General features: G+C 48.4%; 1 protein-coding gene across 2 annotated transcripts; it reads right to left on the reverse strand.

Moving 5' to 3' along the window:
• Nucleotides 1-5,585: 5,585 nt before the first annotated feature.
• Ccdc32 (coiled-coil domain containing 32) lies at nt 5,586-14,505 on the reverse strand. Of its 2 annotated transcripts, none has more exons than XM_070005800.1 (4): nt 14,425-14,505; nt 9,863-10,108; nt 7,422-7,578; nt 5,586-6,502 (listed from the first exon to the last, which is right to left on the reverse strand). In XM_070005800.1, exons 2-4 carry the CDS (start codon nt 10,095-10,097, stop codon nt 6,361-6,363), a joined length of 534 nt encoding a protein of 177 aa, XP_069861901.1. In that variant the 5' UTR covers nt 10,098-10,108; nt 14,425-14,505; the 3' UTR covers nt 5,586-6,360. The 2 variants fall into 2 exon arrangements, with proteins under 2 accessions (XP_069861901.1, XP_069861902.1); XM_070005801.1 differs by having other exon boundaries at nt 9,863-10,104; nt 14,425-14,488.
• Nucleotides 14,506-17,208: the final 2,703 nt, after the last annotated feature.

Raw genomic sequence — 17,208 nt, forward strand, 5'->3', positions numbered from 1 at the left:
CCGCAGTGCCTTCCCTCTCTATGCTGAGCCTGTAGAGAGGGCCAGGGTGGGAAAAGCCCTATGATTTTTTTTTTTTTTTTTTTTTTTTTTGTCGGTCGTGGGGCTTGAACTCTGGGCCTGGGCGTTGTCCCTCAGCTCTTCAGCTCAAGGCGAGCGCTCTACCACTTGAGCTACAGCGCCACTTCCGGTTTTCTGGTGGTTTATTGGAGATAGGAGTCTCACGGTCTTTCTTGCCCGGGACTGGCTTTGAAACCGCGATCCTCAGATCTCAGCCTCCTGAGTAGCTAGGATTACAGGCGTGAGCCACCTCAGCGCCCGGCTAAGCCCTATGATGAGGGCACAAACACAGGAGACGTTGTTGAAGTCTGTGCCTACCATGGCTGCACCACCCCTTGTCCCAGATGGGTAGAGAGGTGTTTTGTTTTGTGTTTGGTTTTTGTGTTGCCAGTCTGGGGCTTGAATTCAGGGCCTGGGCGCTGTCCCTGAGTTCTTTCGCTCAAGGCCTAGTGCTCTACCAGTTGAGCTGCAGTGCCACTTCTGGTTTTGCTCAGAGGTGAGGAGTCTCCTGACTTGTGATTAGCGTGGATGGGGCTGAAGGGTGGAGGCAGCGACGGGGGGGGGGGGGGGGGGGGGGGACACAGCTATGCCCACCCCCACCCCTCCCCCCACCCCTACTCCCCTGCAGAGCTGTAGAGAGAGCCACACCCCACATCTCCCAAGATGCTCATCCTGCGAGGGCGTGGCAGGTGTGGAAATCAGACAGAAGGTTCCGTGGGGAATACAGAGTTGCCCGGGGAGGTAAATCGAGGAAAGCTTCTCTTGGGCAGTAAACGTTTGGATTGAGGCTTGGAGTGGAAAATTTGCCAGAAAAGATATGAGTCTAGGAAGAACTAAAAAAGAGAGACCTGAGCACCGGATGCAACTTCACTTCCCATCCCCTGGCAGAGAAGTAGCACCTTAGGGGAGATGAAGGGTTGGTTTGCCTGTCCACCTGTGGCCCAGGGAGGAGCCTGAACAAGAAAAAAAGGAGGAAGAAGAAGAAAAAAATCTCATAAAAGACTAACCCTACAGCCGGCACCAGTGGCTCACTCCTGTAATCCCAGCTACTCAGGGGGCTGAGGTCTGACAGAGGATCGTGGCTCAAAGCCAGCCCAGGCAGGAAAGTCTGTGAGACACTTATTTCTAATCACAGAAAAACCAGGAAGTGGCGCTGCGGTTCAAGCGGTAGAGCGCTAGCCTTGAGCAAAAAGGAGCTCAGGGACAGCTCTCAGGCCCAGAGTTCAAGGTTCAGGCCTGGCCAAAAACAAAACAGAACAACCAAAAAAAGATCCTTCAGTAATTCAGGGACTGTGTTGAAATCAATGCCGGCTGCTCTGAGGTTTAGACTGCTTCTTTGAATAGGGTCTTGAGTTTATGCCTGGGCTGGGCTGGAACTTGAGCCTACTATTTATACTTCGTACACAGCTTAAGATCATAGGCATGTGTCACTGACCAGCTTTGATTAGTTGAGATGGGTATTATGAACTTTTGGCCTGTGCCTTGTCCTGTCGAGCTCCGTTTCCCCAGTGCTACAGGAATGACTTCACTATGCCTAGCTGGTTCTTCTTTCTTTCTTTTTTTTAAACTTCATGTAGCCTGTGGCCTAAACTCTCAATCCTCCTGCCTCAGCCTCCCAAGTGCTAGGATTTTGTTTTGTGCGCCAGTCCTGGGGCTTGAACTTAGGGCCTGGTTCTTGAGCTTTCTGCTCAAGGTTTGTCTATTACCACTTGAGCAACAGCTGTACTTCTAGCTTTTTCTTTTTTCTTTTTTCTTTTTTTTTTTTTTTTTGTTTATTGGAGATAAGAGTCTTACGGACTTTCCTGCCCAAGCTGGCTTTGAACCATGATCCTCAGATCTTAGCCTCCAGAATAGCTCAGACTACAGGTGTGAGCCACCAGGGGGCGCCAGCAATTACTAATATTTTCAAAAGAATCATGTGCTTTTAAAAACAAAACAAAACAAAACAACAACTGTGTTTTCCTTAGAGCAACAAAAGCTTTGGCAAGCTGGAAAATGTGATGTGGATCTGAAGGTGTGGGGGATGGGACTCTGCCCCAGCGGCTGGCAAGGTGCCCTGTGGCGTCCAGCAGTGGTTCACTGTAGGTATGTGTGGTAAGACCCTGGGCATGGGTGCACGTGTGTGCGTGTGGGAGCATGTGTATGAGCATGCGTGTGCATGCCTTCACTCCTTCCCTTCTTCCTGTGTTTTCCGAGGTGGCTAAGAAACAACCTATTGTTTTTCCTCTTCATTCTTACAACTTGTCCATTTCTCTCTTCCTCCATCCCTCTCTCTCCCCTCCCTCCTCCTTCTCTTTTCCCTCAGTCCAGCCCAGAAACCCGGAGAAAGTCCTGCCAGAAGAAAGCCCTTGTTATTTTCCCCTAGGTCCTGCTCAAGCCCCTACACCCAGGGAAAGGTCAGGCCTTCTGGCTTGAGCTCATCCCCAGCCTGGCCCCGCCCTGCTGTCACCATGACAACAGCTGGGCTGCCATGTCCTTTGCCACCTAAATTCAGCACATTGGGTCCCAGACTCCATTCTCAGGAGAAAAAAAAAAAAGCCCATTCTGCTAGGGACTCTGCAGTTCACAGGAGCTCTGGGAATACAAGACAGGCAACAGACAGACAAGACAGACAGACAGACAGACAGAAGAACAGATCTACTGACACAGCCAAGGGGAGCTGAGCCTCCTGGAGGCACAGAGAACACCCAAGAAAGTGACAGCCCGAGGGCCACGCCCAAGTGAAGGATGCATGAAATCCAACACAGCCTGAGACAGACGAGAACGAGACAAACGAAGGCCCCGAGAACCCCACATGCTGAAGACAGAAGCCCAGAGTGAAAGAGTGACAGACAGGGGAGCAGGGAGGCAGCCAGAAGAGGCAGAAAGCAAAGAGGGGTGAGGGAAGCTGCGTCCTGCGCACACACATGCATGTGCACACACGCACCTGTGCACGCACGCGCCTCCTCTTTGCCCTAGGGAGGCCCTTGATTCCACTTCACCCCAAAGTCATCCTACGTTCCTTACTCTCAGCGTCATCTTCTGCAGGGCATGGAATGGGCATTGGAGCAGAGAAGGAATGGTGACAAAGGAAAAAGAAAAAAACGATTTCCCCTCTCTGCCGCCCCCCCCCCCCCCATGTCAGGCGAAGCGCTCTTCTCCCTTTCTGTTTCTCCAGCTTTGCTAAATGAGGACAGGACTAACAGGAATAATGAATGGGAACAGAAGAGAAAGGAGGCCCCTAGAGGAAATTAACATAAAAGGAGGGAAGAAGCCTGGTCTGCAAGGCTCACGCCTGTCATCCTAGCTACTCAGGAGGCTGAGATCTGAGGTTCAAGGTTCAAAGCCAGCCCGGACAGAAAAGTCTGTGAGACTCTTATCTCCAACCACCAGAAAACTGTGGCTCAAGTGGTAGAGCGCTCGCCTTGAGCTGAAGAGCTGAGGGACAGAGCCCAGGCCCAGAGTTCAAGCCCCATGACTGACAAAAAAAAAACCGAAAGAGGTTGGAGGGTGGAAGGGGAGGGAGGGAAGGAGAGAGAGAGAATCATGGCAGTCCAAAAGCTGGAAACAGGATTCTTAGCCGGCTCCTTCCTGGCTCAATTGGTCAGAATTTCTGAACATCTCTCTTCCTCCTTCCCTCCCTGCATCCCCCTCACCCCACATTCTTATTTGGTGCTAACTGCCTGGCCAGCTGTCTCTTCTCTTTTTTTCTTTTTGTCAAATCTTGGGGCTTGAACTCTGGGCCTGGGGGCTGCCCCTCAGCTCTACTGCTTGAGCCACAGCGCCACTTCCTGTTTTCTGGTGGTTTATTGGAGATAGGAGTCTCACAGTCTCTCCTGCCCGGGCTGGCTTTGAACCGTGATCCTCAGATCTCAGCCTCCTGAGTAGCTAGGATGACAGGTGTGAGCCACCAGCGCCAGGTTTAGTTTTGAAGTTTTAAGGGAGTCTTAGCTGTTTCCTGTGGCTGGGGTGGGGGTGGGGATCCAGGATATCTTCTGGCCTCCAGCAATCATCCTGGTAGCCAGGCCTTTCCAGGGAGGGGCACGCTTGGCAGCAGCTGGGGGGAGGTCTGTTGACCCGCTGTGCCCACGTGCGGACCCTATTTCTGGAGCTGTTAGATGGTAGATGCTGTGTCATTCCTGCCCTGACCTTGCCAAGCACTGAGTGATGAGTGCATGTGCCAGGAAGAGCAGGGGCAGGCCGCTAGCTTATGGCCCTGGCTCCAACCCAGGCTCCCTGGGGTACAGCCGGTCAGCACTGCTCTGCTTCTGTTGCTAATTACACTTTACTGGTTCTGTGGCTTAGCACTAAATATGGGCTCTAACTTTGTCTGTTTCACTGGCAAGGATGAAAGTGAAGGGTAAGGCCCTGCGCCCGTGGCTCCAGCCTGTCATCCTAGCTACTCAGGAGGCTGAGATCTGAGGACGGTGGTTCAAAGCCAACCCCAGCCGGGCAGGAAAGTCATTGAGACTGTCACCTCCAGTTAACCACCTGAAAACTGGAAGTGGTGCTGTGGCCTCAAAGTGGTTAAGTGCTAACCTTGAGCAAGAGAGCTCAGGGACAGTGCCCAGGCCCTGAGTTCAAGCCCCACCACTGACCAAAAAAAAAAAAAAAAAGAAAATCAAAGAGTGATAAAGCTCTCCCAGCTTAGACATTTCACTGCGTGTGTGTGTGTGTGTGTGTGTGTGTGTGTGTGTGTGTGTGTGTGTGTGTGTGTGTGTGTGTGTGTGTGTGTGTGTGTGTGTGTGTGTGTGTGTGTGTGTGTGTGTGTGTGTGTGTGTGTGTGTGTGTGCTGTTACTGGGGCTTGAACTCAGGACCTGGGAGCTGTTCCTTAGCGTTTTCACTCAAGACTGCTGTTCTATTTGCACCACAGCTCCACTTCTGGCCTTTTGAATATTCGCTGAAGAGTCTCAGACTTTTCTGTCCAGTCTGTCTCAGTCAGCTGAGATCTGAGGATCCCAGCTTCCTGAGTAGCTAAGATTACAGGTGTGAGCCACTGGCGCCCACTCATTTCACTGCTTTGAGGAAGTGCTAACTGGAGCTTTTGAGTCTTCAGGGTCAAAGGAAACAGATCAGCATTTCGGACAATTTGTTCCTATGGTTGGGCCAATTACTGATAGGGATGTGGAATAAAAAATGGTCATCTGATTTACTTATGACTACACAGTAAGGCTCAGGACCAAGACAGCACCAAGAGGTTTGGCTTCAGATTCAATCGTTTTCCATAGTCCAGATCAATCTATACAAACAAATAAGCTCTGGGAGCCAATGCCATTTTTTTTCCTTTTAAGTTTTTTGGTGGTGGGGCTTGAACTCAAGGACCTGTGAACTATCCCTGAGCTTTTGTGCTCAAGGCTAGTGCCCTATCATTTTGAAACATAGCTCCACTTCCGGTTTTCTGGTGGTTAAATTGGAGATAAGAGTCTCACGGACTTTCCTGTCCAGGTTGACTTTGAACCCTGATCCTCAGATCTCAGCCTCTTGGGTAGCTAGGATGACAGGTGTCAGTCACTGGCACCTGGAAAGAAAAGTTTTTATAGAGACAACACATAGTTTAAATGTTTATTTGAACAAGAATGCAATAAACAAGAAGAAAGTGCAGCTTCAGCCGGGAAAGCTGGGGGACGGAACAAGTATGGTGCCGTTGGGAACCATGTTTACCAGTCTAATGTGATCCAGGGGGGAAGGCTGGGTGGGGGAGAAGCCATGCATGAAATAAAAAATATCTGCAGAGATTCAAACACCTACATTTTCACCCTTCTTTCACCCATTTTCTCCGCAGGGAACAAACCAGACCAAGGGAAAACCCCACCTTCCCACAGCCTCTCCTCACTATGCATCCGTCAGGGAGGCTGCACACAGGCTGGGGCTCAGGGAGGCTCATTTTACTTCCCTTGGCCTCACTCACGATGGACAATTTAGCAAGGAAATGCCTGGGACCCGGGCATGAACGCCCACAAGAGGCAAGGAAAGAGTCTGGCTCATTGAGCTTAGATACAGTCCTCTGTGTCTCCAGGCACCATCAACTCTGTTCTCCATCAGATCCCTGGCGCCCGTCTACCCCTTGTGCTCAGGCCGGCGGGCTGTGGCACTAAACAGAGAACAGGATCTGGAGCCGGCAGACACTGGGTCAGTCGGTCTGTGCAGCCATCGAGACAGCTGCGCCGGCCGGCTCTGAACAAGTCCTTAGGGAATGGGCAGCTTTGTGGGGTGGAAGTTTGAGCTCTTTCCCTCCCAGGATTTCTCCTTGCTGCTGCCGCTGCCACCAACTCTCCTCCTTTCCTTCTGGACCCCAGACAGCTGCGCTGGCCGGGCTGTGTCGTTTACTGTTCTGCTGCTGGTGGCTTGTCTTCGCCGGCGGCTGGCTTCTCCGCCTGGGACTCGGGAGGGATGAGATACTGCACCTCCTCGGTGCTGATGGCCACTTTATCTGGCTGCAGCCACCTCTTGAAATGTTCCAAGGTGCTAGGAGAGAGCAGAAGGGAAGGGTAGCTGGATCGGATCTCCATTCATTAGTTAAATGACAGCGACAGTGCTGCCTTCCTGCCCATCTCCAGTCTCTGGCGAGTTTTCTTTTGCTGCTAATGCGGGAAGTGCGGCATCCTCTGACAGCTGTGTGTCTTGGCAACTCCCAGGCATAATTTACCCCCTGGCGGGCACCCTGCAAACGCACAGCCTCTCAAGGCTTGATGTGAATAGCTGGAGGCCTGATTTCTTAGTCTTTTTTCTCCCTCACAGCTGAAGATGAGGAGAGAGAGACTGTCAAGAAACTCTCAAATAGATGCCAAGTGATTAGCGAGGCAGAAACCTGAGCAGCTTTAAATGTCTCAGACCCAAGGTGGTCTGTGGTGCAATGATAGATAGCACTTAGTTATTGGAATGCAGTGGCTTTTGGTGTGTATGTGTGCAGTGGGGTTGCTTATTCTGTTTCCACAGGAAGTCCTCAAAACAGAAGCATCTAAGCACCAAATGTTCCCACCAAGGAATGGCTCTTTTTGCTTGCCTGTGTAGAGAGTAGGAAAGGGTGACTGGCAGATTCATGGTCCCACTCTCCCACCCCCAATCCTAAGGATCTTAAACCTTGGAAAGAACACTAAAACAAGCTGGCACCTGTGGCTCACACCTGTAATCCTAGAGGCTGAGATCAGAAGATAGTGGGTTGAAGCCAGCTCAGGCAGGACTCTTATCTCCAATTAACCACCCCCAAATCAGAAGTTGAGCTGTGTCTCAAAGTGGTAAGAGTGCTAGCTTTGAGCGAAAGGTTCAAGTACAATGCCCAGGTTCTGAGTTCAAGCCCCAGGACCAGCACCAAAAAAAAAAAGAAAGAAAAAAAAGGAAAGAAAGAAATAGACTGTCACCAGGAAGTAGGTGGGGAATCAATTACCTCTCATCAGAATCCAGGCCATCTGCGAAGAACTCTGATGCCAGCTTCTCCTGGAGGAATCGATCCCAGCACTCCTTTTTGGCTTGGGCCAAGGTTCGAAGCATGTCTTTGGAAGTCACTTCTTCATTCAAACCTTTGATTTTCCTCAGTTTCTTCTCTAGCAGGAATAGAAATAGAACTTAGTGCTGGACACTGGTGGCTCATGCCTGTAAACCTAGCTATTCAGGAAGCTGAGATCTGAGGATTGCAGTTCAAAGCCAGCCCAGGTATGAAAGTCTGTGAGATTCTTTTTTTTTTTTTTTTTTTGACGGTCGTGGGGCTTGAACTCTGGGCCTGGGCGCTGTCCCTCAGCTCTTCAGCTCAAGGCGAGCGCTCTACCACTTGAGCTACAGCGCCACTTCCGGTTTTCTGGTGGTTTATTGGAGATAGGAGTCTCACGGTCTCTCCTGCCCGGGCTGACTTTGAACCGAGATCCTCAGATCTCAGCCTCCTGAGTAGCTAGGATTACAGGCGTGAGCCACCAGTGCCCGGCCTGTCTGTGAGATTCTTATCTCCAATAAACCACCAGAAAACTGGAAGTGGTGATGTGGCTCAAAGTGGTAGAGTGCTAGCCTTGAGCAAAAGAGCTCAGTGATAGCACCCAAGCCCTGAGTTCAAGCCCTATAACTGACTGAAAAACAAACAAAAATGGAGCTTAGTAAACAAGGGAATATGAAATAAAAGTGTTAGCTAAAATGCAAAGTAACAACCTAGGAATTCTCTTTCTGCTGTGTACATCCACATTGCCCTGAATTTTGTGTGTGTGTGTGTGTGTGTGTGTGTGTGTGTGTGTGTGTGTGTGTGTGTGTGTGTGTGTGTGTGTGTGTGTGTGTGTGTGTGTGTGTGTGTGTGTGTGTGTGTGTGTGTGATATTGGGGTTTGAAATCAGGACTTTATGCTTGGTAGGCAAATATTTTACTACTTGAGCCATACTACAGTCTTAAAAGACCCAAACCCTTTTTTTGTGCTGGTCCTGGGGCTTGAACTCAGGGTCTGGGCATTGTCCCTGAGCATTTTTGCTTAAAGCTGAAGCTCTACCACATAAGCCAAAGCTCTACTTCTGGCTTTTTGATAGTTAACTGGAGATAACATTTTGCAGACTTTCCTTCTTGGACTGGCTTCAAACCACAATCCTCAGTTCTCAGCCTTCTTAGTAGCTAGGATTATAAGTATGGGCAACTGATATTCTTCAGACAGGGAGCCCTTTTTTTTTTTGGTCATGGGGTTTGAACTCTGGGCCTGGGTGCTGTCCCTCAGCTCTTCTGCTCAAGGCAAGCGTTCTACCACTTGAGCCACAGTGTCACTTCTGGTTTTCTGGAGGTTAATTGGAGATAAGACTCTCACAGACTTTCTTGCCCCAGCTGGCTTTGAACCACAATCCTTAGATCTCAGCCTCCTGAGTAGCTAGGATTATAGGCATGAACCTCCGGCACTCGGCTCAAGAACCCATTTTTTTTAAGGGCAAACAAAAGGAAATGGAACATACTTTTTTTTTTCTTCAAAATATCCTCATCCTGTATTGTATGGGATAAATGTTTAGCCTCAGAAAAAGGAAGAGTCATAGGTTCTCATAAATAAATCAATGGCATGTTTCCTTTGAAATCAAAGATGCCCAGCAGGTAGCTCTCTAAGGAATGCTTGTTTTCCCTGGCTTGACATGTGTATACTATCATCTTTATTTTCCCACCTCCTTGAGAATAATGTCTCTAAAGAGTCAATGCTTCTTCTTCTTGTTACAGTGACATGAAGTGCTTTGCAAACCTCGTGAGAAAGAATTATAGAACATGATGAGCGATCCATGGTTCATAACTGAACTGACATCGAAACCTGGCTCAAGAAGAACTCAATAGTAAGAGACCTTTAAGATCTCTACATCTGCCGGGCGCTGGTGGCTCACGCCTGTAATCCTAGCTACTCAGGAGGCTGAGATCTGAGGATTGCGGTTCAAAGCCAGCCCGGGCAGGAGAAACTGTGAGACTCCTATCTCCAATAAACCACCAGAAAACCGGAAGTGGCGCTGTAGCTCAAGTGGTAGAGCGCTCTCCTTGAGCTGAAGAGCTGAGGGACAGCGCCCAGGCCCAGAGTTCAAGCCCCACGACCGACAAAAAAAAAAAAAAAAAAAAAAAAAAAAAAAAAAGATCTCTACATGTGGGCTGGGAATGTGGCTTAGTGGTAGAGTGTTGCAGAGCATGCATGAAGCCCTGGGTTCCATTCTTCTGTACCACATAAAGAGAAAAAGCCGGAAGTGGTGCTGTGCCTCAAGTGGTAGCGTGTTAGCCTGGAGCAAAAGAAGCTCAGGGACACGGCCCAGGTCCTGAGTTCAAGCCCCAGGACTGACAAAAAAAAGTGGGGGGGGGGGAAAGAGGAGAAAATAAAAATAAGAATGCAGGCTATCTAACTTACCTAGAGATGCTAAATACACTTCTGAGTCCTGCAGGGGAGCCCAGGGCTTTGTAGCTGGCTGGGCAGTCTCCCTGCCTCCTTCCCCTGTAGGACAGGAATCCACAAAGGAGTCAGAGAAGGCATTGCTGGCCACATCGTCCTGTGCAGGATCTGGCAGACAGGAACAGATCTCAGCCCAGAGATCCCGGCTAGATCTTGAGGCTGCATGAGAGTCTACATTCTCAAACATTTTCATTTGGAATCTAGCTGGAAAACACAAGTTCAAGTCAGTAGGGACCAGCGCTGAGGACATCAGAGTAAGTGTGTGCTACTCATATTTGTTTGTCCATTGAAGAAAAGGAAAACAGGCTTTTGAAAGTTTCTTTTAGCTGGATGCCTGTAATCCTAGTTTCTCAGGAGGCCAAGGTGTGAGGATCATGGTTCAAAGTCATCGGGGGCAGGAAAGTCCATGAGAATATCATCTCCAATTAACCACCAACAAGTGGGAAGTGGAGCTGTGGCTCAAGTGGTAGAGCACTAACCTTGAACCCAGACTCTGTTCAAGCCCCAGGATGTGAAGAAAAAAAAAAAAAAAAGCAGCAGCTCAGGGATAGAGCCTAGGCCTTGAGTTTTGAGCTCTGAGCCTTAGGATTGGCACGTGCGCACGCATGCACACATGCACACACACACACAGTCAGACTCATGTTATAGGGGGACAATGGTAATTGGGTTCCTTTCCTGGCTCTGCACTCCAGTGGTCTTTGTAAATACAATCTGTACAAGTCCAGAAAAAACAAAACAAAACACTCTCTCTCTCTCTCTCTCTCTCTCTCTCTCTCTCTCTCTCTGTAGGAATGTGCTTTCTGAGCTCCCTAGAGACCACAGTCTGCAGGGACTGGGGGCAGGAGAGTTACTGGTTCATGGATATAGTGTTCCCATTTGGGAAGGTGAAGATATTCTGGAGATAGATGGTTTTAGTTACAGGATGATGTAAGTGGGCAGTACACACAAATTGGTTGATAAAGTAAGAGTTTACATCTCGTATTTGTTTCCCACAGCACCATTTGCAGCTTTTTCTGTGATTAATTGGAGAATAAGAGTCTCATGGATGGGAAGGTGGCTTAGTGGTAGAGTGCTTGCCTAGCATTCATGAAGCTCTAGGTTCAATTCCTCAGTAACACATAAGCAGAAAAAGCTGGAAGTGGTGCTGTGGCTCAAGTGGTAGGTGCTAGCTCTGAGCAAAAGAAGCCCAGGGACAGTGCCCAGGCCCTGAGTTCAAGCTCCAGGACTGCCATAAAAAAAAAAAAAAAGCCTCCTGGACTTTCCTGCCTATGCTGGTTTCTAATTGCGATCCTCAGATCTCAGTCTCTTGAGTAGCTAGGATTACAGGTGTGAATCAACTGCACCTGGCTCTATCTTTTTTTTTTTTTTGGTCCGACATGGGGCTTGAACTTTGGGCCCGGACTCTATCCTTCAGCTCTTCAGCTCAATACTAGCGCTCTATCACTTGAGCCACAGTGCCACTTCTGGTTTTCTGGTGGTTTACTGGAGATGAGTTTCACAGCTTTTCCTGCCTGGGCTGGCTTTGAACTGTGATCCTCAGATCTCAGCCTCCTGAGTAGCTAGTATTACAGGCATGAGGCACCGGTGCCCGGCTTTATCTTATTTATTTTTTTGTTGGTCCTGGGGCTTGAACTCTGGGCCTGGGCACTGTCCCTCAGCTCTTCAGCTCAAGGCGAGCGCTCTACCACTTGAGCCACAGCGCCACTTCTGGCTTTTTCTGCTTATGTGGTGCTGAAGAATCGAACCCAGGGCCTCATGCATGCAAGGCAAGCGCTCTACCACTGAGCCACCTTCTCAGCCCTATCTTGTATTTTTTAATAATCATTTTTCAGATGGATTGCAATGGGCTTCAGATCAATCATGTGCTTGTTAGTCTTCTGTGTGTGTGTTACTGGGGTTTGAATAATTCAGGAAATTGTTCTCATGCTTGCTAGGCAGATATTCTACCACTTGAGCCATACCCCCACCCCTTTTTTCTTTAGTCATTTTTCACATAGCATTGCTTGCATTTCTGCCTGGGTACCCTGGACTGTTATCCTCCTATTTCTGCCTCCTGCTTAGCGGCTATGAGACGTGAGCACCAGCACCATGCCCAGCTTTCAGTGGCTGGGACACACCAAGATGGAAGACTGCCCTCAGAAATGGACGCAAAAGAAGGCCCAGAGCCTGACAAAACCACAGCTGTTTCTCAATAAGGAAAAAGACTCAGAATCTGCCCTCTCTTGTTTCTTTTTGTCCTCCTGCTTCTCTCGCAACGGTGCTCACTCAAGTGGGAATGACTTCACTAGACATAAATCGGGGGGCTCTTTACAGGGGTCTTGGATTATTTGTTTTACATCACCATGCTGTAACTCTGTTGACAAGGAAGGCCTGCTTTTCTCCCTCCCCCCGCCCCCCTTGTTGGTCATGGGGCTTAAACTCTGGGCCTGGGCGCTGTCCCTGCACTCTTTGGCTCAAGGAGAGTACTCTACCACTTGAGCCACGGCACCACTTCTGGTTTTCTAGTGGTTTATTGGAGATAAGAGTCTCATGAACTTTCCTGCCCAGGCTGGCTTCGAACCGTGATCCTCAGATCTCAGCTCCTGAGTAGCTAGGATTACAGGCGTTAGCCATCGGTGCCCAGCTTGACAGTTTTCTTTTATATGGAAAATGCGCTCTGTGTGGTATTTTCACAATGAAAAAAAAAAAAAAAAAGAAAATGTGGAAATACAACTGTCAGCTCTTTTATTTTTTGTTTTATTTTGAGTCCACTCGTGGGCCTGAACTCTGAGCCTGGGCGCTGCCCCTCAGCTCTTCAGCTCAAGGCTAGCACTCTACCACTTGAGCCACAGCGCCACTTCCGGCTTTTTTTTTTGCTTATGGGTGCTGAGGAATTGAACCCAGGGCCTCAAGCATGCGAGGCAAGCGCTTTACCACCGAGCCACCTTCCCAGCCCTGTTGGCTCTTTTAATTCAAAGTATGTTCTCCTCCCCTCTATACTTTTGGTGCTATAAAAGACATTTAAAAAAAGAACAACAAATCATTATCTAGGCTACTGCTGTGTACAACTAGCTGACTTTTTCTCTCAAGATTTTCAAAATGCAACTGCTCTCACCTAATTAAATTCTGAAGACAGTCAGCAGGTCTTGTATAGTCCTATGCACTTAAAGACTGTATGAGTTCTGTTGGGTAAAATATGTCTGCCACAGTGTAATGTCACAGCACTTATTAAGTGTATCAGCTGGGCTTTTATCTCATGTTATGTGTGTGTGTGTGTGTGTGTGTGTGTGTGTGTGTGTGTGTGTGTGTGTGTGTGTGTGCGCACATGCACTTACTGGGGCTTGAACTCAGGGTTTCTACATGCTCAAGCTTGGCTTTTTTGCCCATGGCTAGTGCTCTATCACTTGAACTACATTTCTGCTTCTGGATTTTTACTTGTTAATTGGAGAGAAGAGTCTCATAAACTTTTCTACCTAAGATGGCTTCAAACTCCAGATCCTCAGATCTTACCGTGCTTAGGAGCTACAATTACAGGCATGAACTACTAGTGCTTGGCTATACATAGGTAGGTACTTTCATTAATTTAAAGATGAAGAAGAGTTGGGTGCCAGTGGCTCATGCCTGTCTGTTCTAGCTACTCAGGAGGCTGAGATCTGAGGACTGTGGTTCGAAGCCATCCCGAGCAGGTAAGTTATGAGACTCTTCTCTCCAGTTAACCACCAGAAAGCGAGAAATGGCAGGACAGTGCCCAGGACCTGAGTTCAAGCCCCATGACTGACAAAAATCAATAAAATAAAAAAAAATAAAGATAAAGAGGCTGGGCCTGGTGATGCCTGCCTGTAATCCCAGCACTCAAGAGACCGAGTCATAACGGTGGTTTCTAGTCTTGCAAAGCTAGATGATGTGACCTTTAATATTTATCTAATAAATACGTATTCAGATGAAATCTGTAAAAAACAAAAAAGAGGCTGAGTCGACACCAGTCTAGACTACACAGTAAGGAACCTGTCACACACACACACACACACACACACACAAATAAAAATAAAAGGAGAAGAAAGGGAGGGGTGCAGAAGGAGGAGGAGAAACTGAGGCTCTGATGGTAGCTTGTTCAAGTGTCCTGATCCAAAATCCTCCTGTTGACTTGGTACGAATACCCTGCTTGTGTGAGAGATACACAGACAGCAGCCCCAGCAGGGCCAGGTGGGAAGGGGTGGGAGAAGGGCGTTAGCAATCAGGAAGACTGCCTAGGTAGGACAAGTTCTCAGAAACCCCGGGCGACAGGAGTCCAGCCAGGGCAAGGTCCCCCCGGGTCACGGATGAACCCCACCCCAAGTCTTCGGAACACGCGCGACCCAAAACTTTGCTCTGGACCGCGTTCCCCACCCCCTGGGCGTCCGGACCCCGGGCCTCAGTCTCCCCAGACTCCAGGACTGGCTAGGCGGGATGAGTCTGGTCATCGATACCGTCAGTGGTATTCTGGGGCCCGTCTCGAATAGAGATCACAAAACGCTGGGCTCCCCGGGCCCCCCCTCACCTACCGCAACGGCCTGCCCCGCACGCAGCACCGCAACGCTCGGCTCAGGTCTGGAGCGGGCAGCCAGGAAGAAACAGGAGGGGTGGCGTCGCCGGATGACGGAGCCGGGAGTCCTCCAATCACTGCGCGACCACGTGACGAGCACGTGCGCTGATTGGTCGGTGAGGGGAAGACGGGCTTAGAGGGCGGGGGAAGGGGAGGAGCAATGGGCGGGATTAGGGTTGCCGGGGAAACGTCTTCCTCTCTCTTCCTCTCTCTCCCTCTCTCCCCTCTCTCTCTCCCTCTCTTCCTCCCTCCCTCCCTCTTCTTTTGAGATCTAGGGGTTCCAACCAATTTACCTACTGATCCCCGGCTTGGGAAGTGAAATCCAGTTTTGAAGACTTTCTTTTTCTTTTTTCTGTAGGCTGATTTTAATCATTCACACTGGCAATTTGTTCATTCTTTATACACAATTTGGAGCTCCCAATTAATAACAAAAAGTTTCCTTTTGCTACAAACGCTACTAGCCTTGCAGACAAATGGGTACCTGCTTATGAGAATATGCAGAGGGAATTTGGTTTCCTACAGCTTCTTTCAGAGAGATTCGAAGCAGGGTGGATGTTTTTGCAAGATACAGACTGCCTGGTTGTGTAAAGATACGTAGCCTTTCTTTGTTCGTAATTCGTGCAGACTGATTATCTCTGGCATTCTGAAGGCTTGTAATTAAATCTGTTAAACAATAATTTGCAAAAAATAAAAACACAAAAAGAATGTCAAATTTAAAAGCACAGTCTACTTTATAAAATTATGTATTTCAACTTGGTCTAAGTTTACATGCAGAGAAAAAGAGAGTCACTATAAGTTTTTAGAGATGAAATAATTTCAACTATATAAAGAATTATTTTTGCTGTGTTTTGTCGGTCATGGGACTAGAACTCTGGGCCTGGGGCTGTCCCTCAGCTCTTCAGCTCAAGGCTAGTGCTCTACCACTTGAGCCCAATGCCACTTCTGGTTTTCTGGTGGTTAATTGGAGATTAGTCTCATGGCCTTTCCTGCCCAGGCTGGCTCTGAACCACAATCCTCAGATCTCAGCCTCCTTAGTAGCTAGGATTACAGGTGTGAGCCACTGGTGCCTAGCATAAATGTATTATTTGTATCCCCATTTTGGAAGGCCCAGAGTTCAGGCCCCACGACCAGACCCCCCCCCAAAAAAAAAAGAAAGAAAAAGAAATGGTTCCATGGTGAAAAAAGAGAGGCAGACAGATCCAGATTTCAGAAAACAACTTACTAACAGAAGCATTGTCCTCACTGGCAACATGTAGGTCCTTGCAATTTGAGGCAGAAGAATGGAGTCTTGTGTTATGGTAGGAACAAAAGTGACTTCAAAGTGCAAGACATTTGGTTTATCTTAAGCTTATTTTAAGGACATCAGGCAGGCACCTGGGCCTTGGTAATTCCAGCATCCATTCATATAGCTCCTCAAGGGCTGGGAATGTGGCTTAGTGTTAGACTGCTTGCCTAGCACACACGAAGCCCTGGGTTCCATTCCTCAGTACCACATCAATAGAAAAGCTGAAAGTGGTGCTGTGGCTCAAGTGCTAGCTTTGAGCAAAAGAAGCGCAGTGACAGTGCCCAGTCTTTGAGTTCAAGCCCCAGGACTGGCAAAAAGAAAAAAAAAAGCTCCTCAAATCATTCTAACACTGTTCATCTGTAGTATACTGGGAAACTTGTGCTGAAAGAACAAGCTTGGGGTAATCATGAATATGCCTTATGCCTATAATCCTAGTTCTCAGAAAGATGAGATCCGAGTTTTGAGGATCAAAGCCTGCCCAGGCAGGAAAGGCCATGAGACTCTTATCTCCAATTAATCAAAAAACTGTTAGTGGAGGTGTGGCTCAAGTGGTAGGATGCTAGCCTTGAATGAAAAAGCTAAGGGAGGTGAAGCTAAAGCTAGGCTCTGTGTTCAACACCCAGTACCAGCAGGAGTGAGCCATCAGTGATGGACGTAACACCATTCTTTTAAGTTTGCAATATGGCCTAGGAGCACAGTTCAAGTCATAGTGCCCTGCTTAGCAAAGTCAAGGACCTGATCAAACCCCAACACAATAAATGAATGTAAACAATGGGACTAGGGTGAGTAGCTTAGTGGTAGAGTGCTTGATGTCCTGGGAACTGCAGCATGACAAAAATAATTATGTGAAATATATAAGAACATGATTTTTATTATATTTAGATTAGCAATTTTCATTTTTGTTGGATTTTTGTTGTGTTTTAGTCTTAAATAGATTACCTTCAAGGATTGTTCTTTTAAAGAATTTTTTGGCAGTTTTCTTTTTCTTTTTTGTGCTGGTGAAGGGGTGCTGTTCCTAAGCTTCCCCGTCCTTCCCCCCCCAAAAAAAAGGGGGCCACAGCTCCACTACCAGCTTTTTTGCTGGTTAATTGGAGATGGAGTTTCTCAAAGTTGCTTTTGTTGTTGTTGTTTTGTTTTGCCAATCCTAGGGCTTGAACTCTGGGTCTGGGCGCTGTCCCTCAGCTCCTCAGCTTAAGGCTAGCGCTCTACCATTTGAACCACAGCGCCACTTCTGTCTTTTCTGCTTATATGGTGCTGAGGAATTGAACCCAGGGCCTCATGCATGCGAGGCAAACGCTCTACCACTGAGCCACCTTCCCAGCCCCTCCGGCGGTGTCTTTTACACAGAGATCTCTCACAGATTTCTTTTATGAAATAGCGTCGGCTCGCCCTACTCGAAGGACTTGTAGTCACTCTCAGCGGCACTCGGCCTCAAGCTTCGCCACTCACCGTAGATTC

This window comes from Dipodomys merriami, unplaced genomic scaffold (assembly GCF_024711535.1).
Source record: "Dipodomys merriami isolate MVZ:Mamm:240054 unplaced genomic scaffold, mDipMer1.0.p SCAF_69, whole genome shotgun sequence".
NCBI lineage: Eukaryota > Metazoa > Chordata > Mammalia > Rodentia > Heteromyidae > Dipodomys > Dipodomys merriami.

What these genes read in the sequence shown, in the direction of transcription:
- Ccdc32 (XM_070005800.1), bottom strand. Translation starts at nt 10,097, where the DNA reads ATGAAAATGTTTGAGAATGTAGACTCTCATGCAGCCTCAAGATCTAGC. An exon ending in AGTGTATTTAGCATCTCTAG is followed by an intron (nt 7,579 to 9,862) that starts GTAAGTTAGATA and finishes TATTCCTGCTAG; the next exon opens with AGAAGAAACTGAGGAAAATC. An exon ending in GGCCTGGATTCTGATGAGAG is followed by an intron (nt 6,503 to 7,421) that starts GTAATTGATTCC and finishes GCTCTCTCCTAG; the next exon opens with CACCTTGGAACATTTCAAGA.